Source organism: Scleropages formosus, chromosome 18 (assembly GCF_900964775.1).
Source record: "Scleropages formosus chromosome 18, fSclFor1.1, whole genome shotgun sequence".
Classification (NCBI taxonomy): domain Eukaryota; kingdom Metazoa; phylum Chordata; class Actinopteri; order Osteoglossiformes; family Osteoglossidae; genus Scleropages; species Scleropages formosus.
In genome coordinates, this window is record NC_041823.1 from 20228931 (window position 1) to 20247662 (window position 18732).

General features: G+C 46.1%; 1 protein-coding gene across 1 annotated transcript; it reads left to right on the forward strand.

The window, feature by feature from the left end:
- Positions 1 to 970: 970 nt before the first annotated feature.
- Positions 971 to 18614, forward strand: znf574 (zinc finger protein 574). Its single transcript, XM_029260144.1, has 7 exons — positions 971 to 1035; positions 6164 to 6297; positions 10224 to 11832; positions 11929 to 12424; positions 14778 to 14872; positions 16999 to 17438; positions 17980 to 18614. The coding sequence occupies exons 2-7, from the start codon at positions 6166 to 6168 to the stop codon at positions 18457 to 18459; spliced, it is 3252 nt and encodes a 1083-aa protein (XP_029115977.1). The 5' UTR covers positions 971 to 1035; positions 6164 to 6165; the 3' UTR covers positions 18460 to 18614.
- The last annotated feature ends 118 nt before the right edge of the window (positions 18615 to 18732 follow it).

Here is an 18732-nt window from a genome sequence, read left to right on the forward strand (position 1 = left end):
TATTTGACAACTGTGGATTTTCCGCCGCCGAACAGAGGCTTGCATAGTGTATCGGAAAAAAAACTCTTTTAAAGATGTATAGGTACATGTAATTAAACTAAAGGGCGTAGTTTAATGGCAAGTATCTTACACAGAACATTATTAATACAACTAATATCCTATTTCGAATTGACAGTTTTCAATATTATTTCTTTCCTGCTGTCTTTTTTTTTTTTTTTTTTAATTAAAACAACACACAGAACAGGACAATAATGAACAAATAGAGAAGGCCAGAGGAATACAATTACAGATTACCATTTAGGTGAAAATATTGAAGGATTTACAGAGTTTAACAGTTTTAATTGCTTTTATTAGTGGAGTCTTGGACGGTAATATTGTACTGTTTGATTTCTTTTAAAAGTTTCCCTCCATTATCTTTGTAAAAGTTTTTATTTATTGGCACAATAAAACAGTGCAAAAAAATAGCAACAAATAGGATAACAGTAGGAAGACACTATAAAAAGATAAAGGAGCCATGGGAATATGAATACATATTACATTTTTGATGAAAATGATTAAATGTTTAAAGATTTACAGAGTGTAATAGTTTTAATAGCTTGTTTTATTAGTGGAGTCTTGGATAGTGTTTGATTACAGTCGACAGTTAGAGAACTTGCATTTTTGGATACGAAATTTGATTAATAATTATAATAATAATAAAATTAGACTGATAAAACAAAATTGTTTGTTCTCCTCCTTGTACCAAGTAACAGAAACCAAACTCTGTCCCAAAATGGTGAGAAAAGTTCCAGTGATATTTACACTGGTGAAATGTTGCACTTTTGTTGCTATTACTGTAAACATTTCAGCCCCGTTGTCGTGGGGGTCGCGAATCAAGCGCATTTTTATGACGTATGAGATAAGAAGCGCAAGAGATGTTTCGAGCGACATGATTGGTGGTTGGACAACTCGAGTCAGCGAATGAACTGCACCGTTACTAGAAGGACACAACTTTTTTTGTTATCATTCTGTGGATTCTGATATCCGTCATTTTCGGTGAGTTAATTGTTTTATTTGCAGGAATGTGTTCTGCCATTGAGAAAGCGTGAATGTCACGGTTTTAATACAACATGCAGTTTTTTCGGACGGAGTGTAACCATATGTCCAGATGACTATAGTATCAGGCGAGTCAGTACCCCGCCGAAGGAGAGGAGGCACCCATGCAATTGTTGTGTGCGCGTGAGTGGGCCGCCATGACACCACCGAGGAAGAGCGCAGGGGCGCTCGCGGTGGCGGACGCCTGCAGGGAACCTGCGCTGCCGCTGCGCTCCTCACTGCGAGGTGCTTCGGTCGAGTGCTGCAGAGCAGGGGTCGTCCATTAACTCTGCGTGACACTCTCACTTTCACAGTTTTGTTATCATACTGTCGCTGTGTTTCTGTACACACAAACACGAATAATTATGGCGGTATTATTATTATTATTATTATTATTATTATTTTAACACTTTAGCAACAGGCGCGTCATAAACGGCATCTTATGTTTTTCTGTTCTGAGGGGCTCGCAGAAACTTAGGCCGCTACCGTCGTACAGGAGTTGACTTCTCTCTCTCTCTCTCTCTCTCTCTCACACACACACACACACAAACACAAGAAGAACTAGATATACAGCTTAAGGAGAAAAAACAGGGGAAATAAATAAACTCGTCAGGATATAAATAGCTGTACGTAGCTGAACGTCCGAATTAGTAAAGAAACATGACACGAATAAAGTCATTCATTGCCGGGCAACTCACAACTGGTGGTGGGACTCGTCGCTGCACCGAATAATCGACTTAACTGTTGACAGTTATTCAGCCAGGAGCATTACTTACCGGTGGCTTTTCTTAATTATTTTTTTTATTAATTTTAAGTATTTTTCTAAAATAAGTTGTGTTAAATTTCTTTATTTTTCCTATACTGCCCTTATCTGCATAGAAGTCCATAACTAGATAAAATCATACCTACCAGTACTGTAGTCGAGTTGTAAAGATTATGTTAAACTGCAAGAATTTGTTGAGGAAACCATAAAATATTCTTCTTCTTTTTATTATTATTAACTCATTATATTAATATCAATATTCACAATAATATATACACACATTTTCTTAACCGCTTGTCCCATACGGGGTTGCCGGGAACCGGAGCCTACCCGGCAACACAGGGCGTAAGGCCGGAGGGGGAGGGGACACACCCAGGACAGGACGCCAGTCCATCGCAAGGCACCCCAGGTGGGACTCGAACCCCAGACCCACCGGAGAGCAGGACCCGGTCCAACCCACTGCGCCACCGCACCCCCTCTATAGTCACAATAATATTTAAGATTAATTGATATTCATAATAATATTCCAGAAAGAACTGCATCTTGGGGGTGGAAAGTCCTGTAAATCGGTTTGTATCTTTCTGAAATAGGCATTAGTTATTAATTAACTATTATCTTAACGGCTGGCGATCTGGACAGAAATGTTGCCACCGGACACCTGGTGGCGTAGTGGTTAAAAGTCGTAGGTTCAATCCCCACTTCTGGCAGTTGTACCCTTGTGCAAGGTACTTGCCCTAAATTGATAAAATTTCCCAGTTGTATAAATGGGTAAATGTTTGTAGTAATTGTAACCTTAACCTTGTAAGTCACTTTGGAGAAAAGCATCTGCTAAATTAATAAATGCAGTCAAAATGAATTGACTCCAGGATGACAAAACGTAGTTCACCTGAGAATTTCTCTTCATAGAAAGAATCATAATACTTGATCTTTATTTGGAAACTCACCCCATTTAGGGAGGTGAGGTTTTTTTGTGTTAAATTTAATGGAGGAGGTTTCATTGCAAACTGCAATACGGTATATTCTACAGAAAACTACAGTGACTGTTTTTTTTTTTTTTTTTTAACAGCAGAAGTCATCCTTGTTTATATTGCAACTTCTTGCATTCTACTTATATATGTCCAGTAGTCTGAATACTCCTAGCCTTGTAGGTCATTATTTTCTATTTATTAGCTTTGCTGTCATCTTTGTCCAAGGTGAAGAGCAGTTCCAATTATTTACCTCTTTTATACAGGTTGGTATTCTTACTAGAGTAGTGCAGGCTATGTAACTTCATCTAGAGTGTTAGTACAGAAGTGGGGATTTAAACTGGAAACCTTCAGATTACAAGGTAACAGTTGTAACCACTATGCTTGCTGTTGTAACTTTAGCTTGCAACTAATAGATCATTTCACTTGTGTGTTGTGTCCTGTGTACAGTGATCCGTTGGCCGTTTTCAGCCCCAGTTTCAGAGGCTTAGAAGATGACTAAATGGAGCCTCTTCCTGGAGTGTCCCTTAAGTTATCATTGTTTATCTAATGCTTTATTCCAAAATGATTTACCATGCTTCACCCAGTTGTGAAACTGCCTGTTTCACTGGAGCAATTTAATCCTGTTCAAGGGTACCCCAATAGTGACCCCTCCAGCACCGAAATCAACTTCTAGCTAAAATGATTTTTTTTTTCCACCATGCTACTCTTGCGTGAAAGTGGTATATTAACATTTTTACAGAACAGAAGCATGAAAGACACAAAGTTGACTTAAATTTAAATATGCTCCATTTGTGCATATAAAAAAGACATTTGTTGGATGAATGGTGAAAGTTACAAATGTAAAAGCATCAGTCTTGTTATTTCTAATGAACTGAACAAAATAAAATTATCGAACAATGGAAAAACCTTTATGCAGCTACTTGCATGATGTAAATGTTTGTTTAATATTTCTGTGTTTAGAATTGTAGAATAATTGATAAACCTTTATGCAGATACTCATGTGATGTATACTGGTTCATCTAGTGGAATTAGAAAAATTAACTGTAATTTTCTTCTGTTGATGTAATGCACTCATTGCACTTCTCTCTGAGATGTACGTCGCTTTGGAGATGAACGTCTGCTAAATGAATAAATGTAAATACATAAAATTTCAACTTTATCTCAGTTGTGGCCTTTCCATGAGCAGAATTTTGGACACCTATTTTCAGTTGTCAGTCAGTATCCCTATCCTGTTGTGCAGCACTTGAACTCTTTGCCTTATATAAAATTAATATCCTAAAACAAGACACATACAGTGGTGCATTTTGTGGCTTTTTTGTGTAATAGCTACTGCTACATGACAAAAAAAAAAAACAGATTATGAAATAAGGTAATACGTTACAAATGTCGAAAAAGTATAATGTATCTATAGGGTGCAGCAGGTAGTGAGCTGGGGCTTTGGACAAGGGCTTTGAAAATAGCACTGTCTTTGTGGAGTTAGCATGACCTCCCTGTGCTTGAGTGGGTTTCTTTGCATTGCCTGCAGTGTGTTTATGTGTGAATAAAAGAGTGTGTATGATTGCGATGGACTAGTGACGGACTAGCACCCTGTGCAAGGTATGCCCTGCCACACGCCGTTTTCTCGAATAGGCTCTGCACCAATACGACCTAATTATGGGTTCATTCATATATCTATAATGTTAATACTGAGTTTACAAAAGTAACCTATTTTATTGTTTTTAATTGTGAGAAGTTATAATATTACAACAGTATATTATAATCAGTACTGTCAGTGTAATCAGTGATGAAATAGGGGTACATGGTAAATACGGAATAAATAATAAATATAATGGTATGCACCTGCAATAAATTAGCATGACTCGATCTAGTTAAATAAAAATTAGAATAGAAAGGAAACCAGACATATTTCCTACACTACAGCATCAGGTCTTCCTGCTCAGGCCTTATTAAGTAAATTGGATAGAAATCAATACACATGGGACAATAAAGTGTGAAGGCAGTTAGCTTGGGTAGTTCAGCTTCTTCTTGGTAATTTTTGCAGTTTTCTCCCTGCAATAAACCTCAAACCACAACAGCGAAAAGTAGTTTCTCTGCAATGCTGGTTATTTATGGCTGGCCTGTTGAAGGACATCTCTGATTCATCAATGGATGTTACATAAACCTGCCCTCTTCAGCCCAGTGTTCATTTCAGAAAAGCTGTTTGCACCAGTCCCTCCAGCTGAGGACCACTCCCTGGTGTGATTAGTATGGAAAAATGCCGTTTTTCAGAACACTGCTTAAAGGGACAACAGGAGACGCACGTTCTAGTAGTAATTAAAAATATCTTAAATGCAGTAAAATGGTTGATAGTGCAAGTAATTTACATACGGTATCTGTTTGAAGTTGCTGGTATATTTTCTGAAACCCTTCGGCTCAAAGGCCCCTTTGGCATGTCATAATAAAGATTTAATAATTGCGCTGTGGCCGCCAGTATCGAGCAAAAAACAGAATTGTTACAGGTGTCAGTTTTCTCTTGTTAAATGAGCTACATCTGTTTGTTTCTGTTCTAGGAACTTCCAAAAATAGTCGTTTGATCCGTGGCCGGTGTTGCTATGGAGCCTAACGCTGGGCTTAACTTAACGTGCCAGCATATTAAAACACAGATTTTCCAGCCAGCGCTTTGTAACTGACCATCTGTTAGCGCAGCATCCGCCGTCTCGCACTCGCTCGGCGAACACTTGCAACTTGGGGGGAGAGACAGCGAAAGCCGATTCCACGGCCGTGTTCCTCTCAGGGCACAGATAATGTAGAGCGGCGTCCAGCCATGCCGTGCTGCCAAGGCTCTCGAGCTGAAAGGGCTGTAATAGTTTCGGTGCCGGGCGTCAGGCTGATAGGCGAAGCACTGTGTACGACTAAATACTTAAAAGCAGCAGACAGAACTAATTCTTCCTCATTTTTAATATTTCCATGTCTACCAGCGCTCCTTTTTCTTTGTCCTTGTGGGCACATGTCCTGTGACTAATTGGTCTAACCATGCGTAGCACAGCCATGGGTCCATTAATTACCTAACTGCTTTGGTTTAAGACGTTAGCCAGCGATTTAAATTCGTTGCTGCGTGCGGCTCGGAAGAAGCTACAAGGCATAAAAGTCCGTGATGTCCACAAATACCTAGGACCGCCGACGTAAGCGGTAGCATTCTGAACTAGATGGGTTTACTAAGAAAGGTGGTCGTGGCCATCAGGCCAAAATGTTTGCATCCTGTTTTAAATGGCAAAGCAACATCTGACTGTAGTTGGTTTGATTTTCTGTTTTTTTTTTTTTCTTTGGAAAATGCCAGAATGTGACAGCTATGTGGTGACCCTGTGCTCTCTCCCGTCAGGGATGGACGGCTCCTCGGTGTACATGTGCTTCCCCTGCTACCAGGAGTTCAACTCCCTGGAGGAGGTACTCGCCCACCAGCTCACGTGCAGCCCTGACGGAGTCGGGAAGGAGGCCCCGGGTCTACAGGTAGAGGTACGTTACTTTCACGAACAGCTGCTGTCAGGCCACACGTGCTCATCTCAATGCACGATGTTAAGCTGTAGCAAGTTACAGGTGGCAAAGTTACAATAGATGTGACTTAGATGGCACCGGCGGCAACTGATCACTACCAGTTAGTGGTTAGAACCGCTGCCTTTGGACCCAAAGGTCCCAGGTTTGAGTCTCGCCTCCAGCTGTAGTACCCTTGAGTAAGGTACTTACCCTAAATTGCTCCAGTAACAATACCCAGCTGTATAAATGAGTAAATAATCGTGAGTACTTTAACATTGTAAGTCAAAAGCATCAGCTAAATGAATAAATGTGGATGACGCGGACTTGCTGCGGCCGTCCCGTCAAACTTATTACGCTATTTCTGAGTCTCGATGTTCGGTTGCAACGCATAATGGTTGGTCACTCCATCTGCTGTATGACAACATTGGCTCGTCGTGCTGCTGCAAGGCAGCCGTGTTTGCCATTGCCTGGGTCTCGTTGGTGTTTAGCAGCGATTGCATATTGTTTACACTCCCTTTCATTTGTGATTCCCTTCAAGTTGCTTTTTTAAAACGGGAAGCGAGCAGAAAAAGTCAGTGTTCTGGTCGTGCTGAAAAGAAAACGCGAAAGACAACAGATTTAGAATTGAACAGAGGTGAAAATAACAGTGCAGGATGAAAATACTTTACTGTATTTATACGTACTTTTTAAATTTATATTAGTTTTTTTACATGAATGTGGGAAAAAAATTAGTATGGCCCTATCTTATGTTGCATTCACGTATGTTAACTGTATATGTGGTTAGTGGTTCATATAAGGGGATTTCAGACTTGTGATAGGGTTATCGGGATGGAACTCCATCGTACATCCAGGACCACCTGCATTCACTTCTTCAGATGAATCAGATTAATCACTTGAGTCTGCAGAAAAGCGAGGATGGCGGGCCTTGTTCTCTAGGTTAAGCACCGAACAGCGTTCCCGGTAGTTGTTGTTACAGCACCAGCTCATGATGACTGCAGAGTACAGTGTCTGGAGTGACAGGCAGATTGCATCTTGAGTTGCAACGAGAGGTGAGCATCGGGGGAGCAGGTCTGAGAGATGCATTGCTCTGTTCCCCGCCCTGATGGATTGCTTATTGGCCTCGTGACAAATCAATCAGCTGGTGTCTTGACACTCCATAAAGCCTAAATGCCATATGCCATTTTGGCCCATATCCCTATCAGGTTTTTAATTATTTGAATTTGTACTTCATTAAACAAATTATCATAAATCGTAATTAAATTATCACAATTTCAGAGTGACGTGGAGAAGACTTTTTGCATTAAAATAAAATGTGTTTACATGCAGTACGAATGGAAGCTGCTTGGGCACGAAATTTAAATTTCAGTACCCTGTGAAGCTGGAATTATGATTGACTAGACATCTGGAGGCTTTTCTTTTAAGCCAACAATTAAATGTGGTCCCAAGTTGAGTTTTTTTAATTGCTTTAGTCACTTGCGATTTATGCAGCCATTCTTCAGGAATCTTTTCTCGTCCAGAACATCAGAGCTGCCCTCGCACAGTTTTTCTCAGTTCCTGTAGTTGACAGTAACGGCATTATTTTATTCTACAGTCATACAATTCGTAACATATGTCCATTGTATTGTTTACGTTTACATTTATTCATTTAGCTGACACTTTTCTCCAAACCGACTTACAACGTTAAGCTACTTACAATAATTTACCCATTTATACAGCTGGCTAATTTTACTGGAACAATTTTTAGGCTAAGTACCTTGTTCAAGGGTACTATAGCTTGGTATATACCAGGACAATCTGCATCCATCCTTAGACTAATTAATTTTTGGGGCAGTTTTAAGGAATTCTCAGGGGGAGATCATAGCGCATTAGAACCACTAAGTGGTAATACACATTGATTGTTTATATAATTTCTATAGTAATTAATAACGTGTAGTTTTGAAAGCGCATAATGGGGAAAATGTTTTCAGAATGGAGCCTGTTGTTTTTAGCCGATTGTGTTTTCTTGCTGTCTGTGAATGTGATTTTGATCGGAATATTGAACTTTACGTACGATTTACATCCGTTAAAAAATCGGCTGCATTAAGGGAGGCTTACGCCGTGGGCTCCGGGGAAGTGTTTTTCGACTTGGCTTCACTGGCAGTCCGTGCGTTTGCAGATCTGTGACCTTTTCATGTTTTCTACGTTGTTATTTGACTCCGTGTATTCCGCGCTAACGCAACAATTGAATCTGTCCTCATTTAGCCCATTTTCCAGGTGAAGCCGGAACCTTTTTCATTAACTTGACCTCCTCTATTTGCACAGATTTTTCCAACCAACTTACAGATTGTTCATAATTAGACTTGTGAATCTCTATACCCCCTGTTGGATTCTGGATATTTGGATTATTCTAGTGCAGAAATATACATCTCTATAGTCAGAGTGGGGGGAAAAAATGAATGGTCTGCTGTAGAAAATTGATCTGGAGCAGTTTAAACACAATTAAACAATATTGCCTTATTCAGTTTTGAAGTGTACAGTTTAATGGTTAATATTTCAGACACGTAGACAGTTTCAGCAAGTAAAAAGCCTACGATTCATTTGGACTTGACCAAGCGTGTGAAATACGATGTTTACTTGTATAATTTTCTGCCGTTAATAAAATGTGGGATTTAAAGGATTAGTTAAGCAGTATTTTTCCCAGTGACATTTTCCTTTGAGGTTCTGCATCTTTATCTGAGGTCCTGCATTCTTTAACATGTACAGTACAGACAGCCGTCGACTTACGCAAATAGACCGTTCTTCAACCCCTTACGTAAGTCAAAAGTTACGTATGTACGTAGATTCTACCCTACCGTTCAACTTAGGCTTGCCTACCCTAGCCTATGGATGATAATCTTTGTCCACCTTCATACTTATTATTTTTCATTTAATGTCCAAATTCATTGCTGCGCGCTTTACGAGACAGTTCTTGTTTTCCTTCAAGTGCACATTTGGCACCAGGCATCGTGAATAATTAAAGGGTAAAAAATATGCGAAAAAAGCACCAAGCTAACGAGAGGAGACGCGTTCGCGGCTCAAAACACGCGGGAACTGGGAAGATGCAGCTTCCCGCCTTGTCTGGTTACGCCGACTTAGGCTTGACGTATTTCAGGTATTTTGCGTAAAATAAAAGCGCTGTCCGTAAGTAACGTGTACGCCGGGAATTTTTTACGTAAATCGAATTTACGTAATTAGAGGGGTGTCTGTATTAATGACAACATGTTACGACGTTGTGCAGTTAATCAATCAGTCCTCAGGCTCGCTGTTGCGTGACACTGCGGTGTTTGGTTTCTCCCGTGCGGTCGGGAGTTGTCTACTTCTTTATCGATGTCACAGGGCGACTTGCTGGCTGCACCATGTATTATGTGAATGAATATATGCAAGTGGGAAGTGTGAGCGAGTCCTCCTGGGCGATACTCGAATGGGGTGAGGTGGACAGAAGAATGAAAGCAAGGCAACCCTACATCTAAGTGGGAAGACGTTGGCTCCTTTCCTGCCTTGTGAAAACAAACTAGATTCCAGCAGGTGTTCTCACACTTTTGACTGGTACGGTATGTTTGGCGTTTAGAGGAAATCGGGCAGGAGGGAACGACAGAGAACAATCTTATATCCGGTCCTACGTTGCGGGCGGCCACAGTCTCCATTCTGCCTGCCTCTTCTCGGACAAGTGCTGGATTCGTGTTGCCTTGCAACATTGCCCCTCTCCTCTCAAAGCTGAATTTCTCCTTGTTGTTTTCCAAGAGAAGAATGTCTTCAGTCAGCTTTGAATTGGCCTCAGAGGTTTATGCGTTGGTTTGTAACAGCGATGCGGTTATCCGTTGTAGGGTAGGTAATCGGGAAGCCGAGCCGTATAGCTCTTGCTCTTCAATCTGTCCTGTATTTCTGAACAGAATGACACAGGAGCACAAGCCTGTGCTTCCTTGATGAAACCCGGTGATCCGCAAGAACCTGACCAAGCCAAGCCCCAAAGCCCAGCGCAGGGAACCCAGAGCAGAGGCAGCCCGGGTTCTGACCTTCACATCCAGTACCAGTGTGGGGACTGCGGGTTCCTCTTCGAATCCCTCAACCTGTGGCAGCAGCATCGTAAGCTGGGCGAGTGCCTGCTCGCTGAAGAGGAGCCCGGTGGAGGTGCGAATGAGCTGGAGTACGCCGAGCTGATCGCCGGGCAACACGACGGGAAGCTGATAGAGGCAGGCCGACAGACTGCAGCGCAGACTGAGGCAGATGGACAGGTTGTAGTGCACATTGAGCAGCTGGTAGAGGCAGATGGACAGTCTGCAGGGCACATCCAGCAGCTGGTACATGCAGGTGGGCAGTCTTCAGGGCACGTCCAGCAGCTGGTAGAGGCAGATGGGCAGGGAGAGAGCGTCAGGGCCGAGGAATGGACACCGCTGGAGGAGACCGGTGAGTCCGGAGCAGACAAAACGAGGGTGGCAGTAGGGACGGAAAGCTGGAGGACTGCGAAGGTGGACGAGTTGCGGAGGGAGTGCAGAGAGAGGGAGAGGGCGGTCAGCCAGGATCACTCCTACCTGCAATGCGATGAAGCTGGCGAGAGTGAGGGCCCGGGGGCTGCGGGGACAGAGAAGCAGAAGGAGGCCGAGACGGTCGCAGCAGAGGTCGGCGCTGAGACAACACAGTCTGCTTCGGAGAAAGAGGATGACAAGAGCCACGATCAGAACGTTGCTTCAAGGAAGCGGGGAAGTAGAAAAAGCAAGGCGAGCTCTGCCAGTGCGTCAAGCCAGAGCTTGCTGTGCGTAGACTGTGGGTGCGGCTTCGGTTTGGTGCCAGAGCTCGTGGCTCACCGCAGAACCCACCACGGCCTGGATGGGCCCCTTCACCGGTGCAATATTTGTGGGGAGAGCTTCCTGAATACCACCCTCTTCTTGTATCACCGCAGGCAGCACAGAAAGAGGGAGCATGAAGGTCAGGGGGGGGAAGAGGCACAACTGGAGGAGGAGAGGAGCGTAGGCGCTCTGGAAAGAGCCATTTCTATTGATCAGACTCTGGAGACGGCATCACGTGGCGAGCAGGGAATCCTAGAGGTAGAGACCGAGAGCGTCCAGGTAATCGCGGAAGAAAACCTCACGTTTTCCATGACCGTCGAAGCTGCAACCGAAGAGCACGTTTCAGACCAGACCGAGGTTCCTGCGGGGGTTGCAGCCGCCCCCGCCGAAAAGGCTCTCAGTTTCCTGTGCGTGGCCTGTGGGTCTGGTTTTAACACCGAACCTGAGTTAGTAGAGCACCGCAGGGCCCATCATGCCCTGGGGGAAGCGCTGCATCGCTGCACTGAGTGCGGCCAGGGCTTTATGAACACCACGCTCTTCCTTTACCACCGGAGGGCGCACAGGGATACTGATGGAGAGAGGGGGGCTGGAGAGGCTACAAGCATGGAGAATTCTCCTGGTGCCTCCAAAAGGCTGGAGCTCCTGTCTCCTGCCTCTGTGACACCAAAGAGAACAAGCAGCCCTGCACTGAGCCTGCTGCGAAAGAGCCAGACAGGTGAGACCTCCTGGGCGCGTGGGTGTTGCTACATTTCGGATTTCGGGTGAAGTGACGCTCCGCACGTCGCTGTTTTACCTGTGTCTTTTCAACCAGAGAATGGGGGTCGCGGTGGAGCAGACGTCAGCAAGGACAGAGTCACTGGAGGCGATGTCGCCACTGGGGACTCCCAGCAGCAGAAGCGCGACCCCGTGCCCGAACTCCACAAAAACGACCTTCCAGCACCCCCAGAGCTCTACAGAGACTGGTCACGGACGCCCCTCCCTCACGCGTGCCCCCACTGCGGACGCACCTTCACGCGCCGCTGCCTGCTGCGAGCCCATGTGTTCAGCCACACGGGCGAGAAGCTGTTCAGCTGCAAGGTGTGCGGCAAGGCCTTCACCTGCTCCAGTAACCTTATGCGGCACAGCCGCACACACCTGGCCGCCAGGCCTTACACTTGCGAGTGCTGCGGCAAGACCTTCTCGCAGTCCAGCACGCTCAAGCGGCACCGGTTCACCCACGCCAGCGAAGATGGTGCTGGGCAGCGGCCTCACGCCTGCGATGACTGCCCCTCCAGGTTCCACACACGTACTCAGCTGCAGAGGCACAGGTATCCCTCGTACCTCACACCCCTCCATGCGGTCTGTGTGATTTCTCTGGCGGGCGTTGCCTGCGTGAGTCTCGATGCCTTAGAAAGTGAACCCTGCGCTTGTCAGGTCGGTCGTGACACCTGTCTGTCGAATTGGATGTGGATCCTCGTGTGTTTTTTTTTTTTTTTTCGGCGAGGACGTCCCAAGTCCCACGCGCCATCGCGTTTCGGGCGCGTGAAACGGACCGTTGGAAAATATATGTTTTTAATTGTTTTAATGGTGTCACAATTGTAATTATTGTCAGCAGTAGCTTAAAAATGTTTCAGCACTATAAATTTTAGTTATCGATGTGCATGATGCCTTTGGAAGGGATGCATTTGCACAGTGATTTATGGGCTTTAAAATCTTTACGCTCTAAATTTTGCCGGAGAAACCGAGGTGAGCACCCCTGCTTAGGAGAACATCGGCGTCCCATCAGCCGTCAGTAATTCAGGCACGTGTCAGTTCTGGACACTGCGGGCGCCGTGCTGCTACCACTTCGATTCTCAGCTCGCTGTTTTCTTCCCTCTGCTTTGGCGCAAGCATTAGAGCAATTTTGCCATTGCCGTGGGGCAGCTACGGAGAGGGCGGAGGGGCCACCGTCCATTTGTCAGGGGGCACGGAGGACTGGCAGGGGTGGGAGGTGAAGGTCTGTAGGTGTTTAATGCGGGAAGGTCAATGTGTTTCAATTAGCAATAAATCTTGCTGTGGGAATGCAATCGGCAGCATAAAATATATTTGAAAACATGTTTTATAAACTGACTTTTTTTTTTTTTTCTATAGAAAGGCTCCTGGATACATTCCCAGAAGGTCTGCAGGAGGTCGGCTGGTCACCTGGTGATTAATGTCATAGAGTTCTAGCCCTAAATGTTGCTTCTTAAAGTCCCAGGGAAGAAAAAAAGCTGTTCTGGTACTCTTGAGGGTTGTACTTTGCTGTTTGGTCAAGTTATTTTGAGCTTTATAATGGGTTGAATCGCAGTGGAATGACAGCGGTAAAAAGACGAAGGCTCGAGGTGTTAAAAGTACGAGTCGCAGTAAAACCAGAGGGTATAGCTGCTGCAGTTAGTGTTGAGCGTTGGAGACGGTCAGCAGCGGTGCAGCGTGGCACTGGGAAATAAAGACGGGTTTTAATGCACGTAACGCGATCAGCATCTCGGATGTGTTTGTAACTGAACGGACGAGTCGTTAGGTTGCGTCGGAGGATTGCGAGTCGGTCTGCTTGTGTCCCAGTGAACAGGAGCTCCTTCCATCGTTGTGGCGGATGGGGGCTGCGGAGGGTGGAGGTCGGCGGCCAGCAGGAGCGAGATGACCGGGTCTTGTGGAGCAGGGGTTGCGTATTTGCATTGTGTAGGTTGCCGGCTAGACCTGGTGTCCGCCATCAGTAATCTGTCCGGTGTGGGCTGCGATCGGTGGCTGAAGGGGGAGGTGGGGGGGGGAGACGTGTGTTTGTCTGGGGAGGCTGAGGCTGCAGCGGAGGGGGCTGCTGCAGGCTGATAACAAGGCAGGGGCGCAGGCCCGCCGGGAACGGATAGCAGCCGGAGTTCCGCAGCTAGCTTTCGCGGTCAGTCCGAAAGGGCAGGATGTGTCAGAGTGCGAGTTCGCGTGACGTTTTTAATCGTATTGATTCCTGGAGCCAATTAAGAAGGAGAGGAGCGGAGGCGAGCAAAAGATTTGTGGTGACATACACGGGAACCAGGCTGAACCTTTTCACAATCGCTAGATTATAGCTGGATGGAAAGAAGAAAACGGTAGCGCTATTAAAGGTTACAATTAAATGAATGGAGCTGTTCACGGGGTCACGCTTCCTCGGGGAAGATAACAAGGCTCACCCGTGACTTAGCCTCTCTGAAAAGAAAATAAATGTTTATAGACTGTGCCACAAATGTCAGCCCCTCTGTAATTGTTCGCTTGCCAAGCTTACAGGCTTGTTTGTTGACACTTCTGCTTGTCTCTCAACCGCTGATTTTTCTTTCAGATCTGCTGTTTTCAGCCTCAAGCTGAAACGGGGGTTTTCAGCGTTTCCCCGTTCCTTTGTCTGCCTTGCGATGCGAGGCGGCCTCCGCTCGGTGTTTGGGGCCGTTCTCGTCGCACCGCACGGGACACGCAACGCAGGACCGTCGAGCGTTGTACAGATGTATTTCGCAATATTTATTTTGCACCATTTCTCTTGTTTGTCCCTTAGTGGAGCGGCGCGAGGTGAATTAATCCATGGCTCCGGCAGAACGAATCGAGTGGCGTTCCTCTTGTAGTTTGTTTGGAGAGTGCAGCTTTGAGTGGGAATTGTGTGGTTAACCTGTTCGCCACGCTTTCCTCCCCCCTCTGCTCCGCGCTCAGGCTCCAGCACACCGGTAACCCATTCTCCTGCTCCCAGTGCGGCCAGTCCTTCAAGCGCAAGAGGCACCTGGATCTGCATTCTCTCACACACCAAGGTCTCACGCACCGCGTGCCTCTCTGCCTACACTGTCTCTAGGTTTACCTGCTCGCTCCTTTCTGTCCCTCTTCACCTGTTCGTTTCTTTTTCCGTTTACTGTTAGCGCACTGTCTTACAATCATTTTATCTGCCGCTTAATGTGACAATATATAAAGAAAGCTCCCTTAGGCTGTGATTTTTTTTTTTTCCCCCCCCCCTCGCATTCTGAGGCTGTCGCAGTACCGTGAAGAGGAGAGCATGTTCATCACTTTGCTACCTTTCCATTTTCCTCCGGATGTTTGTAATTTTCTTTTATTCTCTGGGGAGTCTATGGAATTGTAAGAGAATCGAACGATGATTCACAGAATGATCGGCATACTGAATAGAAGTAGGAACAGGCATTCCTCTGTTATCTATTAAAATATCTATTCTGTTGGATTCTGTTTTTTTTTTTTTATAAAAAAATCAGCATCGGAAATAATCTGTTTACCTAATCCTGTTAATTCTCGAGTTTTCCGTGATTACCAAGAATTTCTGTGTAAAGAGAGCTGGGCTTCGGGAGGCAAAAGCCTTGAAAGAGAATAAAAATGGCGATATCCATTAGCTCCCTTAGAGTAAACATGTGCCTTTTGTCTCCTGAATAATTATTGTAAAAATAGAACATCTTCTGGTCAGCCATTAATAATTTTGAGCTTTAGGTCCTTAGATAAACTGGACAGTCTACTGATGTAATTTTGTGTTCCAACATCTCATTTGATGAGAAAAGTAAATAGCAGGTACTTGACGTGCTATAATTATAACACTGGATTAGAAAAAAATTGCTTATACCCATGTCCGCTGCAACGTAAGTGAAATTTTCCCAAAAGCCAGTGCCCCTTTCCTGTTAGATGTAATGACTTGAAATAAAACAAGTTGACAGCTATATGAGCATAATCTCATACATAGATCCTGCATGTTCTGTGTAACAGTCATGCACAGCATCTCGCAGTATAAGCTCACAAAGTGCGACGTCAGGTTCCCTAGCAACGTGGCCCGTTCTCTTCTGATTCTATTAGATATCAAAGCATGCGAAGTAACAACAGCTGATGGTTGTGTAAATGCGGTGATTTACACAAGGTACACAAACCGTACGCTTTTCACGCACGAAAAATTAACTTTCCCGGAGGTCTCGACCCCGCTTTCGTTAGCGCTGGACTCGACATGCTCCGCAAACACTTTGCTGTAAGTGTGAAAACTCTTAAAACGCCTTGCTGTACGTTTTCGATTAAACCGTTATTTAGAAATAAGAACTTTATTTTGCCGGCGCGAGTAATGCGTTCGGAGGAAAACGACTGCTTTATTAATGCAGTTTTGCCCAATTCACGCTGTGCTGTTTAGTCATGTAAGTTGTCCCTCGGAAGATGTCTGATCAGGTTTCCTAGCAACACAGGCTTGTACCTCGGTAGAATTTCTTTATTAATTTATTTATTTTTTTTTAAACTATGCAACTTTTTTCAAGCGTTATGTATCACATGTGCAGTTGCTGTCTTAGGGATTCAGTTAGAGGAACAGTGATCCTTTTCACTGGAATTGGGTCTGAAGACTCAAGCGACCGCCTGTAGTTAGTCCTTTACGCAGTTTACAGTTGGGTTCTGTGGATCTTCGCAGCTTTGTGACTGACTTGTGTTTGGTTTATTCCCTGCATGGTACTTCACTGACACTATAGTAAGTCAAGTACACAGCTGGTAGAGTAGCGGTTAGAGCTGCCGCCTTTGGATCCACGCGTCGCGGGTTCGATTCCATTTCCGGCTGTAGTACCCTTGAGCGAGGTCCTTACCCTAAAATTGCTCTGGTAAAATTACCCACCTGTCTAAATGGGTAAAGAGTTTTAACATTGTTCATCACTTTGGGGAAATTGTCAGGTAAATGTAAGTAGTTTACTAATTACTATAGTTGCTGATAGCAATATATCCGTTCCCTCTGCAGCATTCTTTTTGAATCATGCTTGTTCTTGTAAAATTAGTCGGGGGAATAAAAGCCGTTGACTGTGGAACGGTTGAGCCACGACACGCAGCGACTTGGTGCTGTTTACTGAGCAAAGTTAAAGGTGTGCTGCGCTCTGCTGCGTGTCTGACGCCTAACACTCTGCATCTCTGCTTCTCTCAGAGGTGGAGCCTCGGTCGTGCCCGCACTGCTCCGCCCAGTTCCGGAGCCAGTCCGTGCTCAACGTCCACATCCGCCGCTGCTCGGGGGAAGACGACCGCGCGCGCGGCCGGGGACGGGGCCAGGGGCGAGGCCGGAGCGTGGGCCAGCTGGAGTGCGACATGTGCGGCCACTGCTGCGTGACGCAGGAGGGGCTGGATCTCCACCGGCTGTCCCACACGGGGCAGACCCCCCTGCGCTGCCCGCTGAGCCCCTGCCGCCGCCGCTTCGCCACGAGCGCTGCCCTCGAGGCGCACGTGCTCGCCCACTGCAAACAGCTGGCTACCAAGGGCACCGGCGGCGCCCCCCGGCCTTTCCGCTGCGAGCACTGCGGGAAGGGCTTCGCGTACGCCTCCACCTTCCGACTGCACATGCGCATCCATACTGGGGAGAGGCCCTACGAGGTAGCGGTCAATGCCGCCATGCTCTTATTAACACAGGGCTGTTTTGTGCATTTGTGTGTCCCATGTGGAGATCAAGTGCTTTGGATTACAGGTAATGTATAAATGCAAACAAATTCACAAGCAGATAAATCCAGTGTGAGCGAAAAGCGTTTTTCAGTTTTTGGCAGTTGCGCCTCCCCGCAGTTTTTTTAGAATTTAAAATGCTATTTTCTCTGTCCGTCTCCGCTCACCGGGTGTCATTCTTCCGCAACTTTGATACACAGTGGAAGCGCGCGTTGCCAGCTTTGCGGTCTGGTAGTACTCGCTGCCGTAGCGACACTAGGCAGTCTCTGTAAATTTGGCAACAAACATTGCGCGGGACGGTCACTAGTCAGCGTGAATGGATTTTCTGTGGCAGTGACACTGACGAATCCACTTAGTCAGCTTTGCGTCCGCAGAGAGCATGAGTGAGCGCAGCGGTGAGGTTATTTTATTGGTAGGCTACGCTTGAGCTTACGGTAAACTTTGCGTGTTCTCTGTCCGACTTTTGTCATCTCCCCAGTGCTCCCAGTGCGGCAAGCGCTTCCGCCAGCTGCCCCACCTCCAGGATCACGAGCGCATCCACAGCGGGGAGCGGCCCTTCACCTGCTGGGTGTGCGGGAAGAGTTTCTCGGTGGCAGCGAGGCTGACGGAGCACGCCCGCACCCACAGTGGCGAGAAGCCCTATGCCTGCGGTCTGTGCCCCCGTGCCTTCCGCTCCCGCTCGAACCTGGACAAGCACAGCAAAGTGCACGGCGGCAGCACCGCTGCCCGGAACTTGGCCGGCGAGGGCGAGGCCGCCGTGCGCACCATCCTGCTCGTGCAGACCCCGGCCCAGATCGCGGAGGGCTCTGCCCCCGTCCTGCCCGGCAACCAGTCCGAGACTGCCGCCGTGTTCCCCGGAACCGCCTCCTCCGTGGTCCTGCTCCACCCCTCCATTGCTGTTGTTGATGTGCAGGACATCCAGCACGCAGTTGAGTTCATCATAGAAGAGACAGTTTAGAGGAGAGCATGTGAGCTCCGATGGCTGGTGAAGGAGATGGTTTGAAGTGCTGTTTTGGGGCGAAAAGGAACAAGAGAGAAAAATGTACTGGTGACCTAAAGGGGTGTAAAATGGATTCTCGGTGTATAGAATGCATATATTGGGTTTTACCGGCCCCGGGCTTTTGAGACTGTTGTTATTTTCAATAAAAATGCTTCAGCCTTCAATTTGATCTCTGTCCATCATTTCACGAGGTAAGCATTTGCAGGCAGTGCTGTTTGTCCCTCGTCAGAT